At 38.5% G+C, this 18,188-nt stretch overlaps 1 protein-coding gene across 14 annotated transcripts in view; it reads right to left on the bottom strand.

Annotated features, from left to right (window-relative positions):
* The window catches only part of LUC7L2 (LUC7 like 2, pre-mRNA splicing factor), a 65,559-nt gene that overhangs the window by 6,405 nt on the left and 40,966 nt on the right, over positions 1 to 18,188 (bottom strand). For 12 of the 14 annotated variants that reach the window (XM_055284177.2, XM_055284179.2, XM_063641667.1 and 9 more), the window contains 5 exons: positions 14,578 to 14,688; positions 11,038 to 11,181; positions 9,439 to 9,615; positions 6,822 to 6,913; positions 4,305 to 4,334 (listed from right to left, as the gene is read on the bottom strand). In XM_055284177.2, the coding sequence (XP_055140152.1) occupies positions 4,305 to 4,334; positions 6,822 to 6,913; positions 9,439 to 9,615; positions 11,038 to 11,181; positions 14,578 to 14,688 (554 nt within the window). The remainder of the gene's footprint in view (positions 1 to 4,304; positions 4,335 to 6,821; positions 6,914 to 9,438; positions 9,616 to 11,037; positions 11,182 to 14,577; positions 14,689 to 18,188) is intronic. The other 2 variants (XM_063641666.1, XM_063641663.1) reach the window with 1 other exon arrangement.

Below are 18,188 nucleotides of genomic sequence, written 5' to 3'. Positions count from 1 at the left end.
TTATTATCAGAAATAGTTTTTCAAGTGAAAGCAACTTTCGAACCACTACTATATGCCAGGGGGGCTATATTATCTAGATGTGTTATGAATTTAATTGCACTTAAATATCTTGAACATTTTTTGTATTCTCTAGAAATAAGTACCTGACAGACCTGGATAGAAGGGAAGAGATGAGGAAGAATACGTCAGGACAAATTACTCTCTTTCTGAATTAGAAAGGTGAGATAACCATAGAAATAAGTTTTTAATGCCCACAATATGCATGCCTAGTTGCAGTGTAATCAAAACAGAGTAAGGGCCAGGGGTGGTAGCTCATGCCTTTAATCCCAGCATTTTGGGAGGCTAAGGCAGGATGATCACCCAAGCCCAGGAAGTCAAGGCTACAGGGAGCTGTGTTCACACCACTGCATTCCAGCCTGGGCAATAGAGAGCAAGACAAACACAGTGAGACAGTTCTCTATTCAAGGAGCAAAGAGTTTGGGAGAAAGAAAACTTGAGAAAATCATTTTTGAGAACTTGATTCAGATTGCAAAAAAAATGTATTTCTAACGAATACACAGAAATAGAGAACGAAACACATTCTGAAAAACCAGAAGATATACGATCAAGGTGCTGGCAAAATAAAAACATTTTTTGAAAAGAAAAAAACCCACAAGGTAAGACACTTTTATAGCCTCCACCAGGTCACAAACTAACTTGTGGGGTGGGTGGGGGTGCGTGGTGAGGGTGGAAATGGCATGCAGAGGACATAAATGTTTGACAGAAAACAAGGGGAAACAAAGGAATGCAACTTTGTTAGAAGAGTTACTTTAAGAATGATGGAAATGTTCTCAACTGGATTATGGTGATAATTTGCTAAAAAATCAGTGACTTCAGAGTAAATCATTTATATATATATTTTATATCTCAATAAAACTGTTTAAGTCACTTTAAGAATGTGAGGTTTGCTCATAATTTGATACAGCAAGTTCAAAATCATATTATACATATGAGATAGTTTACAAATACAGTTTATCTTCAACTGATTGTTATGAACGATGCTTAAAGGCATTCAGCTTATATCAACATTATAGTCAAAGAAAGGTACATGACATGGATGTAGCTTTAAGCCACACTTAAAAAGAGTATTTCTGGCTGGGCACAGTAGCTTGTGTCTGTAATCCCAGAACTTTGGGAGGCCGCAACGGGAGGACTGCTTAATCCTTAAACGGGAGGAGTTCAAGACCAGCCTGGGCAACATAGGGAAACCCCATATCTACAATAAATTTTTAAAAATTAGCTCGACATGGTGGCACAAGCCTGTGGTCCCAGCTACTCAGGACAGAGTGAGACCCTGTCTCAAAAAAAAAAAAAAAAAAAGGTTATTTCCACAGCTGAAAAGAGTAATTCTAAAAGGAAGCAGAGGGAAAAAATATAAAACTCTTTCAATGTAAGTTTTATCAAATCATATTTCGTTTAACCCCTCACTTTGAGTTATTATGAATGCCATTTCTTCCAATGTATAACTTTATTCATCTTTTAAAAAATTCTAGGTAATTTTTTCATCCAAAAAATATACACTAGGTATTTTTGCACTCTTCTAAGTACTAAGGGAGGTTGAGTAGCAAGTAAAATAAAGTTCCTGAACTAAACTTAGTGCTTATACTATAGAAAGGGATCTATACAGGTTTGCAGGCAGTAAAGAAAGATATGTCAGGTGGTTAAGAAAAAAAAAAAAAGATCTATTGCTGGATATGGTGACTCATGCCTGTAATCCCAGCACTTTGGAAGGCTGAGGCAGGCAGATCACTTGAGGTCAGGAGTTCAAGACCAGCCTGGCCAACATGGTGAAACCCCCTCTCTACAAAAAATACACACAAAAAAAAAACTTAGCAGGGCATGGTGGCACATGCCTGTAATCCTAGCTACTAGGGAGCCTAAGGTAGAAGAATCACTTGAACCTGGGAGGTGGAGGTTGCAGTGAGCTGGCATTGTGCCACTGCACTCCAGCCTGCGCAAGAGTAAGACTCCATCTCAAAAAAATTAAAAGATGTATTACGTAGGGTGGAGAAAGAGAAAAGAGTGGAAATATTTATACGCAATAAGCAGGGAAGGATTTTCTGATGGGGTGGCACTGAAGCAAAGCTGAAAGAAGAAAGGGAACAAGTGAATCAGTCATCTCAGAGAGGAGTGCTTCAGGCTGAGGGAACACAGATGCAAAGTCCCTGAGGTGGGAAAAAGCTCAGCAAGTCGAAGGAAAAGACCAGTGTGGCTGGAATGAAGTGAGCAAAAGGAAGTAATATCAGGGTCTTACAGGCAGGATGACCAGGTACTTTATCATTCAAACTAGAAGGCTCTGAATAAGTTACTGGGTGTAATGAGAAGCTATTAATACATATTCTGAGATAAAAGACATAAACCAGAACTATCCCAAAGCAGTTTGGGCTATGCCAAACTTGTCCAACCTGCGGCCTCCAAGCCGCATGCTGCCCAGGATGGCTTTGAACACAGCCCAACACAAATTTGTAAACTTTCTTAAAATATTATGAGATTTCTTTGCAATTTTTTTTTCAGATCATCAGTTATCATTAGTGTATCTGATGTGTGGCCCAGGGAAGCCAGAAGATTGGACACCCCAGGCCACACCGTCACCCTATGTAAAAGCTTTGGTAAAGATGTTAACTTCTCATATGAATGAGATGAAAAACCTTTGGAGAATCAGAGGGCTGATGTGATGTATTTCATTTTTTAAAGGCTCATCCTGGCTGATGTGTGAAAAATAGAATGAGGTGAAGAAGGGGAGTGGGCAAGCACAGAGAAGTAAGAAGCCCAGTTACAAGGCAAACATACTATCTAGGTAACAGGACTAGAGGAGCAGAAATTAAATTTCTGGCCCAAATATCTAAAATGTTCTATGTGCAATACTTTATGTTTTCAACCAAGGGACCAGCTTATAGTAATCAAATAGTAAACAAGAACAGTATCATAGTTTAATGCTTCTACTTATCATGCTAGATCAGAGAAATTCACCAATTATATAAATTAGCTGACACAACTGGCCCCACTTATTGTTCTTTAGTTTTTTAGTATTTTAGGCAGAAATATCATTGAAAGATGTAGCTAACAGAACAATAAGTTTTTTGTTTTTCTTTTGTTTGAGACAGTCTCACTCTGTCACCCAAGCTGGAATGCAGTGGCACAATCTCAGCTTACTGTAACCTCCACCTCCTGGGTTCAAATGATTCTCCTGCCTCAGCCTCTCAAGTAGCTGGGATTACAGGGACCTGCCACCACACCCGGCTAATGTTTATGTTTTTAGTAGAGATGGAGTTTCGCCATGTTGGCCAGGCTGGTCTCGAACTCCTGACTTCAGGTGATCTGCCTGCCTCGGCCTCCCAAAGAGCTGGGAATGTAAGCATGAGGCACTGCATTCAGCCAGGTTTTTCTTTCATAACAACAAATTCGCCACTTTTTAGGGAAAAGTTTTTGGGAAATAGTCTCTAGAGCTGAGAACTCAGAAGGTTTCTAAAAGAAGATGTGATCTGAACAACACGAATGGTAGAATTTGGAAAAGACTGTGAAAGGGCATTCTAGGTGGGAATGGATCCATGAAGAAAGCTCAACGATTGGAATGAGAATGGCAAGTGAAGAACTGAGAAAGTAATAAAGTACAACACATTTCCCTGCCTTTCTCAGACAAAAAAAATGTATCAGCAACTAGCAAAAACTATAAAGAAAGGTTTCAAACCCCAAATATTAACGCTAAAAGTCAAAACAAAGTATTGTCTTGCTCTTTAAGGCTGCAAATGCCTCTCTGAAAGCTTTCTGTGATCACTCTAAAAAGGAATGGGTAATAAACTCACATAAAGTCAAGACTGGAGGGTATACTAAACATTTTGGTTTTGCTTAACCCGCAGTGGATCAATCAAAATTTTACCCAACTATTAACCTACTTACATTTTCAACAGCTACAACCTCTTAGAACATGTTTCCTAAATGTACCACCTAAATCGATTTTTAAAAAATTAATCCTTTTACATATCTACTCTGAGCGTCTAAATGATTTCAAAAAATATATATATATTTTTTAAGACAGACTCCTGCTCTGTTGCCCAGGCTGGAGTGAAGTGCTGCAATCTTGGCTCACTGCAACTTCTGCCTCCCGGCTTCAAGCAATTCTGCCTCAGCCTCCTGAGTAGCTGGGATTACAAGCGTGTATCACCATGCCCAGCCAAAAAAAATTTTTAAAGGACCATTTAATCTACAAAAACTACCTCTGAAAAAGACAACTTCACTACTTATACTGTCTTATGTAATACACCCACCTTTTCGGATTCTTGCTGTGTGATCGGGACCTAAAAAAAAAGAGTATATATTTTTAGAAAAGCGGCTATAAATAAGAAAACAGTGCAATGTTACACCAAACTCGACAGATTTCTTCACCTTGCAGGGTTTGCTTAACTCAGAATACCTGGCTCTTAAAGAATATGTTCTTAGGAGATTAAAACACAGTACAGGTTGAGTACTCCTTCTCCAAAACGCTAAGGATCAGAAGTGTTTTGGATTTTTTTTTTTTTTTTTAATTTACATTTTTTTTGTTGCCCAGGGTGGTCTTGAACTCCTGGATGCAAATGATCCTACCACCTTGGCCTTCCAAAGTGCTGAGAGTACGGTTGCTGATTTTTTTCAAAATTTGAAGTGTCTGCATTATAATTTACTGGTTCAGCATCCCTAAATCCAGAAACTGAAATCTGAAATGCCCTAATAAGCATCTCCTTTAAATGCTGTCAGCACTCAAGAAGTTTCAGATTTTGAAGCTCACTGGATTTCATTTTTTGGATTTGGGATGCTCAACCTATACATCACAACTTGCTAATCTTCCAGAAACCACTTACCAGCTTGGAAAAAATTCTTTTATATCTGTCATTTCTTTTTTCCCTTCTGGGAAAAGAGTGAAATTTCTATGGTCTGAGATCTATATACTCTTGGAGCTACAACCTCATACTATATAATCTCTAGAACACCTAGTTCAATCTTACAATGTGTTTCTTCAAATGAAATGAGATGCTCTACATAAGGCACTTGTCACATTTCCTAGACACAGTTAACGCTCAATAAAATGTAAAGTGAATATTATGGCCAGTAGGACATCACAGGGATTTTTTTTTTTTTTTTTTGGATGATACACAGCATTGTTGAAAGCATGGCTTTGAGATCAGCCAGATTTGAGTTTTATTTCTGGTTCTACCATTCACCGTCTGTGTGACCTGAATAAGTTATATATCCTCTCTCAGCTTATTCTGTAACTAGCAAAAGAGGGATACTAATATAAATTTTACTGGGATGGAGTGGGGGTGGGGTTTATAAAGATTAGATGAATACGGATAAATTCCTTATTACAGTGCCTGGCATACAATAAGCACCCAGTAAATGATTATGACTTTTTTCTTTTATCCCATCTTGTATAATTTTATACATTTCTAATTTCCTCATCTTCCATACTTCCATATTTCTTTAAGCTCACAGATTCAACAACTTTTTTTAACATTTCTGAAATTTGCATTGTATAATCACTGTCAAAAGAAACTTGCCATTTGGCAAACAAAGGAGTAAGATGTGATAATACTTTTTCATCATCTACAAATGTGAAACTGTAGTCCTGCAAAGAAATTCTGTTCCATGTTACTGTCACCTCAGTTGAATCTTAAAATGAGATTCCCAATATTATTGAAAATTCCACTTATATATGAGAATACTGGGCAATATTCCCATAAGGACTTAGTGCACACAAAAGAACAAGTAGATAAAAGTTCTGAGGTAAACTTTATGGTAAATGAAGCAATCTCTCTCTCTCAATAGAGGACTGACATCACTTCCCCTAAAAAGGGACCATACAGACATGTAGTTTTGTTTGTCATTATGGTGCAAAAAGATTACCTGGTTATAAGCCATGTAACACAAATGAAGTCTGTTTAAACTTCTTGAAATATACTGAGTATATAATATGCTCAAAGATGGAAGGAAGTGAACATAACCTAATACTACAAAGGGTTTTTAATTAGCTTAAGCACATCTGCTAACTCTGAAGAGAAGGTATTTAAATTTCAGACATTTAAATGTAATATGATTCAGGGAACACTATAAATGAGGACTACAGGCAAATCTTTTGTGATATAACTGTCCATCCTAAAGCTGCTGAAGAAGTTAGAAAGATGAGTTACAAAAAAATGTTGCCACCATGATGCTATGTGATTTTAGCTACCAATGGGTAAAAGTGACTCAAAAGAACGTTTAGACACTCCAAATACTAGAATTATAAGATTTTATCAATTAATGAATACCAATGTAAGAGGAATTATATACATTTAGGTATTATTTTTAGACTTTTTAATAGTTTATGGCTCCTAGAATTGAGGAACTAACGAACCACAAGTTCAATGTAAAAAAAAATCCTTCAATGAAACAACCACCCTTAAATCTTTTATTAACAAAATACATCATAAAAAAATAATAATTCTATGCTAACCTGGTGCAAATCTAGCCCAATATGAAAAATCAAAGGGTTAGAAAAGGATTTTGTTACAAATCTTACAAGATATAAAGCATTCTTTATTCACTCTTCCACACATTTTAAAGGAAATCACATTCCGTTAAATGGCCAAGAGTTACAATACTTGTATAATTAAACATTTATACAATTCGCACAGTAATATTTTTTAAAGTAAGCAGAAGTTTCCCACGTCCCATAACAGATTTATCACCATCTAAAATTTAAAATCAATTATATCTCTTTTTAGAACCACAGAGATTCAACTTCAATTACTTGGCCCATTACTCCATACCTCCTCAGCTTCTCCCTTTCTTCTCTCTCTCTTTCTTCTCTTCGTTTCAGCCGTTCCTGGTTTCTTTTCTCCTGCTTCTCAGCTACGACTCTCTTAAAAATGGTAATAAATGAGGAGCATATTTACTGAGTCCATTCTCTATCAGCTTTATCCTAAACTTTACATTATCTGGTTTCTAATACAGTACAACTGCTGTCAAAATCTGTTTAATGATTCAATTTGAAGTACTGCCAGAAATAATCATTAGGCTTACAAGTCTTCTTTCCATAATCTTTCCCCATTTTGTGGAAGATGTGTAAAATTTCACCTTTCTCCATGATTTCTGCTTGTTTGTTTTTAAAATGAAAACAAATTATTTCAAAATAGAGACAGAATCTCGCTATGTTGCCCAGATGGGTCTACAACTCCTGGGCTCAAGTGATCCTCACACCTCAGCCTCCCAAAGTGCTAGAATTAACAGGTGCGAGCCACTGAGACCAGCCTATGATCTTATTATTATTATTTTTTTTTAGAGACAGAGTCTTACTCTGTTGCCCAGACTGGAGTGCAGTAGCACCATCTCAGCTCACTGCAACCTCCACCTGCCAGCCTCAGCCACCTGAGGAGCTGGGATTACAGGCGTGCATCACCACACCCAATTTTTGTATTAATATTTTTTAGTGGAGATGGGGTTTCACCATGTTGCCCAGGCTGGTCTCCAACTCCTGGCCTCAAGTGATCCGGCCACCTTGGCATCCCAAAGTGCTGGGATTACAGGCATGAGCCACCATACCCAGCTCCATGATTTCTTCTTATTTTTTTATTTTTATTTTTTGAGACAGTCTTGTTCTGTCGCCCAGATTGGAGTGCAGTGGCACAATCTCAGCTCACTGCAACCTCCACCTCCCGGGTTCAAGCGATTCTCCTGCCTCAGTCTCCAGAGTAGCTGAGACTACAGGCACGTGCCACCACACCCGGCTAATTTTTATATTTTTAGTAGAGACGGGATTTCACCATATTGGCCAGGCTGGTCTCGAACTCCTGACCTTGTGATCCACCTGCCCTGGCCTCCCAAAGTGCTACGATAACAGGCTTGAGCCACCGTGCCTGGCCTTTCATGATTTCTTTTTTTTTGAGACAGAGTCTTGCTGTCGCCCAGGCTGGAGTGTAGTGGCGTGATCTCGGCTCACTGCAGGCTCCGCCCCTGGGGTTCACACCATTCTCCTGCCTCAGCCTCCCAAGTAGCTGGGACTACAGGCGCCCGCCACCTCGCCCGGCTAATTTTTTGTATTTTTTAGTAGAGACGGGGTTTCACTGTGTTAGCCAGGATGGTCTCAATCTCCTGACCTTGTGATCTGCCCGCCTCAGCCTCCCAAAGTGCTGGGATTATAGGCGTGAGCCACCGCGCCAGGCCCATGATTTCTTAATGACATTTCCAAGTCACTTCGAGATTTTCCTCCTCTAAATATTTTCTAGTATTATTTTGTATTTTTTAAAAAAACATCAACCATTATAAATCACTACAAGTTCCCATGCCCTGTGATTTCTAATATGGAAATGTTTAGGTCACTTCCAATTACCATCCTGATGCTGCTGCTTTTAAAGATATAAGTAAAATGCATGAGTTCTGTTGCTAGGTCTATATCTGCAAAGACTCCCAAGTAGGAACCACTGGAGTTTTAATTTGGAGCCCAATAACTATTTGCTATAGTGACTCTTTTCGAAAATTTTTTAAAAATTACTTGAGATCACCCTAGCTACTCAGAATACTGAAAAGAGCCCACTGTTACCTGCGAATATGGAGATGTCCCTAGGCATTTTCTGATTCTACATTATTTTAAATGCTATGGACCTGGAGTTAATTCCAGTGATAATAGTTACAAAGAAAATGACTATCCCATGTTTCCCATCTGTCAGTTAGTCCTCTAGTCCTCAATTCATGAAAAAACACTACAGTGCCACAATTCTTAAAAAGCTATCAGCATATTAAAAGGTAAATAGATTATATCCACCAACACTCATCTTTACCACTTCAGAAATACCACCATGCTTTTTTTGTGTTTATCCCCTCTAAACAAGAGTAAAAACTGTGTTGTCTTCCTCACAAAAGCCTATATATTTAAGTAGTAGTAATTTTCCTTTTAAAAAATATATAAATTTTTTCGTAAGTCCTTTCTGAAGTGGAAGCAGGAGCATAAAATAAAACTAGAGATTCTGCAAGCTTGCTATTTAATAAAGAATTGCAAAATATTTCAAATTAATATTGGGTTCATTTTCTCAAACTTCTTATAAATATTATATTAATATTACATTCTTATTGACCTTATTGAAAAGAATGATAACAATGAAATTTTATGGGACTCTATTAGTAACTAGTTTGAAAGATTCCTAACTCAGTGTCATATCTAATATAAAATGGTAACTCCCAAAATAGCAGGATATTTAAGTCTGTTTCTCAGGCAGCATCCATTAAACCAACATTAAACCAACTTGAATTTCCATCTATAATCCTCCACTGTTTAGTATTAATCATTAGATACTATATTACTGAATCATAGTCAAGAATATCGTACAAAAAGACAACTGATACAGATCAAAAGAACAAGAGGATAAAGTGAGGAATATTTTACCAATGTACCTTTAATTCTTCAAGCTTCTCTCTTATTTCAATAAATCCCAGGTGCAGTTTACCACCAAAATGATCAGCCAGTCGTCTGTCATTATCATGAAGTCCTAAATAGGCAGAGCAGACTTCACAGACTCGAAGTTTCTGCTGTTGAAAACTGGAAGCTGGCATAGAATTCCGATAAACTTCCTAAACAAAAGTGAGAAAAACAACGACCATATAAATCTCACTAAAAGTCATACAATTAAATAAAATATACTATGCTTATACCAAAAGTGTTTTCTAAAAAATACACAAAAGTGGCCGGGCATGGTGGCTCACTGGGGCGAGACTCCAGCTCAAAACAAAAAACGAAACAAAAAAAAAACACAAAAGCATGGCTATTTTGTTATGAAAATTATAGGTTCCCTTTATCCCCATCCTCTATCCTTAGGGCCTCTCTCCACTGGAGTATAAGGAAATAATAAACATGAACAAAAATCAATGAAATAGAAAACAAGAAAAAAACAATAAAATCAGAAGACTGGTTCTTCGAAAAACAAAATAAAACTGACCAGCTAGATCAATCAAGAAAAGACACGAATTGCAAACATTCTACAGATATTAAAAGAGAACACTATGAACAACTTTATATCAATAAATACAACTTAGATTTTGTGAAAGACAAATTTACCAAAAGTAATTTAAAAAACAACAGCAGCAGCAGCAACAACAACAACAACAACAAAAACAGGCCAGGCGCGGTGGCTCACGCCTGTAATCCCAGCACTTTGGGAGGCTGAGGTGGACAGATCACCTGAGGTCAGGAGTTCAAGACCAGCCTGGCCAACATGGTGAAAGCCTGTCTCTACTAAAAATACAAAAAATTAGCCAGACATGGTGGTGCACGCCTGCAGTCCCAGCTACTCGGCAGGCTGAAGCAAGAGAATCGCTTGAACCCAGGAAGCAGTGGTTTCAGTGAGCTGAGATCGCACCACTATACTCCAGCCTTGGGGAGAGAGTAAGACTCTGTCTTAAAAAAAAAAAAAAAAAAAAAAAAAAAAAAAAGGCCTGGCGCAGTGGTTCACACCTGTAATCCTAGCACTTGGGAGGCCAAGGCAGGTGGATTGCCTGAGGTCGGGTGTTCAAGACCAACCTGACCAACATGGAGAAACCCTGTCTCTACTAAAAATACAAAAATTAGCCAGGTGTGGTGGCATGGGCCCGTAACCCCAGCTACTTGGGAGGCTGAGGCAGGAGAATCGCTTGAACCCGGGAAGCAGAGGTTGCAGTGAGCCGAGATCATGCCATTGCACTCCTGCGTGAGCAACAAGAGCAAAACTCCATCTCAAAAAAAACAAAAAGAAGAAGGTTCGACTTGAACTGGACTCAAGCGATCTGCCTCAGCCTGCAGAATAGCTGGGACCAAAGGCACGCACCACCACAACCAGCTTTTTCTGTGTTTTGTTTTGTTTTTGTCTTTTAGTTCAACTTCTCTTTAATAACTGTTCAATAATTTCCATTCAAATACATGTTCTTAGAGAAGTATAGATACTGAAGTTTCATCTACTACTTTTATTTTGTAGTCTTACCAAATTAAGCAGAATTCGTCTACTACTATTAAGAATTTACCTCTGCTTCTCTTTTCTTTGCCCGTGCTTTCTCTACTTCATCCATTACTTTCTGGGATTCCTCCACATTCCCTTCAGCTCCTAGTTGTTCCACCTTGGCTAACAATTTACCAATTTCTTCATTTAACTCATGAACACGTTCTGCCTAAAAAGAAATGAAAAAGAAGATCATGAATAAACAAGACAATGAATTTTAAACTTCAAAGTATTTCACAACTGCTGAGAAAAAACTTGTTATCTAAGGCAATATGAGGTTAAAGAATGCTTTCTCAGCATATCCCAGATGAACTACTGAGACATCAGGATGTTCTGAGTCTGCCTGCCTTACCTCAATGAAGTCAGGGCTACTACTGGGCCCAATATAACTTTCTGTCCTCTGGCAAGGTGGTGTATTCCTAGTGTAACATACCGTTTCTTCCATGATCTGGCCCTTTGTACTTTTCTAAACCATCTCTTGCTACTCCCCCACCTCACAACCTAATCTATAGTTTCCCAAACTTATCCTGTTGTTTTCTACCTCTGTGACTTTGCACATACTCTTCTTTCTGGGATGGGATCCCTTACCTCTCTTGTCTGCCTACTGAATATTCATTCGTTCCAACAAGATCCAACTCAAGGGTCATTTCTGTAAAGCATTCCTCAACAATCACCACATCCCAGCCCCACTTAAACACATCAGCAAAGATGGCCATACTCTCTCCTTTGTGTCACCTTTGTATCTTTTTTGACAGTTCCTTTCATAAATATCATACTACTTTAAGGAGAGCTATCTGTATTTCCCATCTTTGTATCTCTAGTGCTCAGCAAATAGCCTAGGCTCAAATACGAGTTAAAGAAATGAATTGGTGGATCAAGCTCAGGAGTCCATCAGATCTGACTTATTGCTAAACCAGCTACTATCTGTGTAATTTTGGCCACATTACTTATACCTGAATCCATTTCCTCACCTAAGAAGTACCTATCCCACAAAGTTGTGAGAAATGAGAAAATATGCCTTGTATGTACACTGCATAGCACCTTGCTGATTTTCAGCATACTCGCCTGGCAACTCCACTCTATGAGTCCTTAGCTTTCCACCGGGATTAACTCTTGCCTTGGGAAAGAATACGTTCCTCTTCCTCATCACCATCATCATCCTAGCAACTTAGTTCATTCTTACTGTTGTAATGGCACATAAAACATACATATAATCATTATTTGGGCCACAAAGTCTTTGCTGTATGGCCAATTATAATATGTTAGCGAAGAAAGTTTTAAATTTTTGTTATTGTTTTTGAGATGGAGTCTTGCTCTGTCACCCAGGCTGGAGTGCAGTGGCACGATTTCAGTTCACTACAACCTCCGCCTCCTGGGTTCAAGCAATTCTCCTGTCTCAGCCTCCCACATAGCTGAGATTACAGGCATGCACCACCATGCCTGGCTAATTTTGCAGTTTTTGTAGAGACAGGGTTTCACCATGTTGGCCAGGCTGGTCTCAAACTCCTGACCTTAAGTGGTCCACCCACCTTGGCCTCACAAGTGCTGGGATTACAGGTGTGAGCCACCACACCTGGCCGAAGGTTTTAGTTTGGTATAAGTTTCCAGTCCCAACAAACCAGTTTACTGGTTTAATTAATAATCTTTACTTCTCAAATATCCTTCAACCCAAAATATTTCTTCCCTCAATGAGAGTCCAATTCTATTATCACTATCCTCCCTCTCTACCAAATGGTATTTTCCTTTAAATACATCACTGAATGACTAAACTGTTGTCCAAAACTCTTCTTTCTTCCCTGTATCCATGTCCTTGACCATGTAATCGTGTACCATCGTACTCTGACTCTGAATTTGGCCATGAACTTGCTTTGGTTACTCAGATGGTAGCAAATATGACCAACGGAGAGGCCTGTGTGAGGGGGCTTGATGCTTCTGTACCTCTGCCACCACCATGAGAACACGGCCAGGCTAGCCTGCTGGGCATGGCTCTGCATCCTCTAGCGGACTGCAAGGCATGTGAGTAAGCCCAGCTGAAACAAGAATAACTGCTCAGTCAAGTTCAGCCTAAATCACTGACTGCAGAGTCATGGGCTAAATAAATACTTACTGTTTTAAGTCACTGAGCTTTGAGGTGGTTTGTTATACAGCATTTGTGTAGTGATGGATAACCAATACAACCAATACAACTCAGGCTCTACCAAGCACTTACAGATCTCTTCCAACCACGAGATACTAGATCCTTTGTACTTCAGGATGCCCATCTTTCCAGTCCCCATCTTCAGAGAATTTTCAGAAAAGGCTGACTAAAAGCAACCCTTTTCTCAAACGATGGAATCTATTTTCATTTGTATATACATATCTGAACACCATATTTTAATACTGTTATCTAAACTCCACCTGGGTAACTCTTTTTCTCCCATTCTGCATTTTCATAAAACACACTAGATCATACTGAATGGAATATAATTATGTTGTAATAAGTCATCAACAAAATGTAATATAAAAGACCTTGTTTGTATTCTAATAACAAATCGACTCTATATAAGAAAAATAAACATACACTGGATAACATTAAAAAAATTACTGTTAACTTTATGTATGTATTACTGTGGTTATAATTTACAGGTGAAATATGACATTTAACATTTGCTTTTAAAAGCAAATAAAAATACTGTGGTATATCTGTACAATGGAGAAATAAAAAGGAATGAACTGATACACACAACTTGAATGAATCTCAAGAAAGTTATACGGAATGAAAAAGGCCAAATCTCAAAACCGTACACAGGATTTCATTTATGTAACACTCCATGAAATAACATAACTACAGAGATAGAGAATAGGTTAGTGGTTGCCAAGGGTAGAGATGCTGGGTGGGGGTGAAGATAGATGTAGCTATAAAAGGGGTAACATGAGGGAGTCTTGTGGCAATGTTACAGTTAAGCATCCTAATTGTGACTGTAATTACACATGTGATTAAACTGCAGAGAGCTGGCCAGGCGTGGTGGCTCACACCTGTAATCCCAGCACTTTGGAAGGCCAAGGTGGGCACATCACTTGAGGCCAGAAGTTTGAGACCAGCCTGGCCAACATGGCAAAACGCCGTCTCTGCTAAAAATAAAAAAAATTAGCTGGGCCTGGTGATGCACGCCTGTAATCTCAGTTACTCAGGAGGCTGAGGCACGAGACTTGAGCCCAGAAGGCAGAGATTGCAGCAAGCCAAGATTACACCACTGCACTCCAGCCTGGGCAACACAGCAAAACTCTGTCTCAAACAAAAATAAAAACAAAAAAATTGCACAGAGCTATACATGCAGACATGCATACACAAATAAATGCATGCATAACTGGCAAAATCTGAATAAAATATAAGGATTAGACCAATGTCAATTTATTTGATATTGTACTACATTGTATAAGATGTTTACATTGGGGCAGACAAGTATACAGAATTCTTTGTATATGTCTTTGCAATCTCTTGCAAATCTAATTATTTCAAAATAAAAACTTAAACAAAAGGAGTCAAAATAATACTTTGTACTAATGAAATGATTAAAATTCTTACCTTTGCTGCTACTTCAGCACTAATCTCTTCTTGAGTTTCTGCTAATCTTTTCTTGGCCACTTCTGTTCTACGATCACAATCTGCAATGAATGACTGCAAATGATCCATGGCCTACAAAGTTTAATTAAAGACAATTATTGTCAGAAGGTCAACTTTATTCAGAAATATCTTCATACAAAAATCACACTGCTTTTTAAAGTGCTACCATGGCGGGGCACGGTGGCTCACGTCAGTAATCCAAGCACTTTAGGAGGCTAAGGCAGGCAGTTCACTTGAGGCCAGCCTGGCCAAACTGGCGAAAACCTGCCTCTACTTAAAATCCAAATTTAGCCAGGTGTGTGGTGCACACCTGTAGTCTCAGCTTCTCGGGAGGCTGAGGTGGAAGGAACACTTGGGCCCAAAGAGGCTGAGGCTGCAGTGAGCCCTGATGATGCCACTGCACTCCAGTCTGGGTGACAGAGTGATACCCTGTCATTTAAAAAAAAAAAAAAAAGCTGGGCGTGGTGGGTCACGCCTGTAATTCCAGCACTTTGGGAGGCCGAAGCAGGTAGATCACCTGAAGTCAGGAGTTTGAGACCACGCTGGCCAACGTGGTGAAACCCCGTCTCTACTAAAAATACAAAAATTAGCCAGGCATAGTAGTGCGCGCCTATAATCCCAGCTACTCGGGAGGCTGAGGCAGGAGAATCACTTGCACCTGGGAGGCGGAGGTTGCAGTGAGCCAAGATCGCACCACTGCATTCTAGCCTGAGTGACAGAATGAGACTGTCTCAAAAAAAAATCACTTGAGGATATGGAGAAATGTTCAGGATTCATTTGTAAATAAAAAGCAAACTACAAATGTTATGCAGTAAGATCCCAATTTTGTAAAATAAAGACAGAAAAATCTGCTGCAAGTCTAGATCTGAATGGACAAAAAGAAAATATAGAAAAAATGGAAAACTATACAAAACGCTAATAAGTATTTCTGAACATTTTTACCCTTTTTTCTTTTAATTCTCTAAACTGCTTTAGAATTTTTTCTTTTTTGAGACAAGAGTGTTGCACATCAGGAAAACTTATTTTTCAGAGAATAAACCATTGAGAATTTTAGCAGTATGTACACTATAAAAATTCAATATTTATATAAAAGACATCTGTGAGGCACATATTAATGTCTACAATTAATAGTTCATTTAAAAGTAAACTTTAAGAATTCATTCTCAAGTCTGGACTTCCAAATCTTCCTGTACAGAAATATAACTCATTCAAGATACAAATGTTTAACTAAAAATACAAATTTATTCAGCACACATTGAATTCCAAAAATAGTTGGATAACCCAAGAATTTCTTCAATGTGAAAAGCAATAAGGATCATTTTTTAAAAAGCTTTTATCTGTGATAACATAAAAATAGTTAATTTCTTTTAATTTGAAATTTTTTAAATTACAACAGAAATCTATTCAAATTTCCTTATGTAAAGATAAAGGTGGCATCTCAAAGCAATGAGAGAAAAGATGGACTAATTAGCAAATAGTGTTGGGTGACTAAGTAGCTATGTGGGGTTGGGGGAGACTAGATCCATATCTCAGTTCCTTAAACCAGAATAAATCTGAGATGAATCAAGGACTTAAAAGTCTATAAAATGAAGCCAAAATATGCCAGCAGAAACCACAGGAGAGAACTCTTAGCACCTCAGAATAAGAAAAGCATTTAGAATTAATGCAATAAATTTGGTTTTTCTGTTTGTTTTTTGAGACGGAGTCTCGCTCTGTCCCCCAAGCTGGAGCACAGTGGCATGATCTAGGCTCACTGCAACCTGACTCCTGGGTTCAAGTGATTCTCCTGCCTCAGCCTCCCGAGTAGCTGGGATTACAGGCACCCACCACCATGCCCGGCTAATTTTTGTATTTTTAGTAGAGATGGGGTTTCACCATGTTGGCCAGGCTGGTCTTGAACTACTGACCTTAGGTGATCCAACCCTGCCTTGGCCTCCCAAAGTGCTGGGATTACAGGCATATGAGCTACCACGCCTGGCTATAGATTTGTTAAAGATTGATAAATCAGAAGATATAAATATAAAAATACTCCGCAAGGCCAAAAACCACCAAAAAAGTAGGGAAAGTGTGTTGTAAATTATATTTTTGAAAACAATTTCATTTCCATTAGCAGAAATTCTTGGATATTCAGAAGACAGGAGGACCTATTTGTTGGTTTATCTCCTAAACCAAATTTAAAACATCTATTATTTCACTAATAAAATGTATCATAAGATTTATGCACATGAGTATGTTTTATGTAATGCTGATTGTTATGCTTTATATATATGCAAAAAAGGTTTATTTTTATGCAAACGATTTTCATATAAAAGCAACAATATAAAGTTACATTTCAGGCTTTTTTAGGTATCTAAATGGTGTCTTCCATTTCTTGGTTTTTCATTAAAAACATCGTCCTTAATATCCCCCAAACGGCCGGGCGCAGTGGCTCACGCCTGTAATCCCAGTACTTTGGAAGGCTGAGGCGGGCAGATCACGAGGTCAGGAGATCAAGACCATCCTGGCTAACACGGTGAAACCCTGTCTCTACTAAAAACACAAAAAATTAGCCGGGTGTGGTGGTGGGCGTCTGTAGTCCCAGCTACTTGGGAGGCTGAGGCAGGAGAATGGTGTGAACCCGGGAGGCAGAGGTTGCAGTGAGCCGAGATCAGGCCACTGCACTCCAGCCTGGGTGACAGAGCAAGACTCTGTCTCAAAAAAAAAAAAATAAATAATAAAAAAATCCCCCAAACACCTGTATGCATATCCCTCAGTATCTGTGGGAGATTGGTTCCAGGATACCCAGTGGATACCAAAATCCATGAATGCACGTTTTTTAATATAAAATGGTGTAATACTTGCATATAATATAAAATGGTGTAATACTTGCATATAATCTCCCAGTACACATCCTCCCATATACTTTAAATTGTCTCCAGATTACTTATAATACCTAATACAATGTAAATGCTATGTAAACAGTTATACTATAATGTTTGGGGAATAATAACAAGAACAAAATGTCTGTACATGTTCAGTACGGATGCAACAATCCATTTCTTCTGCTAAGTATTTACAATCCCCAGTGGGTTCCTTCTACAGATTCAACAACAGATATGGGGGGCCAACTATATATACATGTATATATATGTAAGTAGATTCAAAAATAAATACGAATGTAAAAACTCAGTATATTACTAAAGATACGTCCTTATATACACTGTAAAATTAGTTGCTTACATTTGCTCAATATTTCCTTAATCATTACTACTTTGTTGGGAAGAATAGGCTTAATTTTTTTTTTTTTTTTTTTTTTTTTTTTTTTTTTTTTTTTTTTTTTTTTTTTTTTTTTTGAGACGGAGTCTTGCTCTGTCTCCCAGGCTGGAGTGCAATGGTGTGATCTCGGCTCACTGCAAGCTCCGCCTCCCGGGTTCCCGCCATTCTCCTGCCTCAGCCTCTCCGAGTAGCTGGGACTACAGGTGCCCGCCACCACACCCGGCTAATTTTTTTTTTTTGCATTTTTAGTAGACACAGGGTTTCACCATGGTCTCGATCTGCTGACCTCGTGATCCGCCCGCCTCGGCCTCCCAAAG

The sequence above is a fragment of the Symphalangus syndactylus genome, chromosome 6 (genome assembly GCF_028878055.3).
Source record: "Symphalangus syndactylus isolate Jambi chromosome 6, NHGRI_mSymSyn1-v2.1_pri, whole genome shotgun sequence".
NCBI classification, from domain to species: Eukaryota; Metazoa; Chordata; class Mammalia; order Primates; family Hylobatidae; genus Symphalangus; species Symphalangus syndactylus.
Note: the sequence above shows the minus strand (reverse complement) of the source record. Positions and strands in the feature narration are given on the sequence as shown.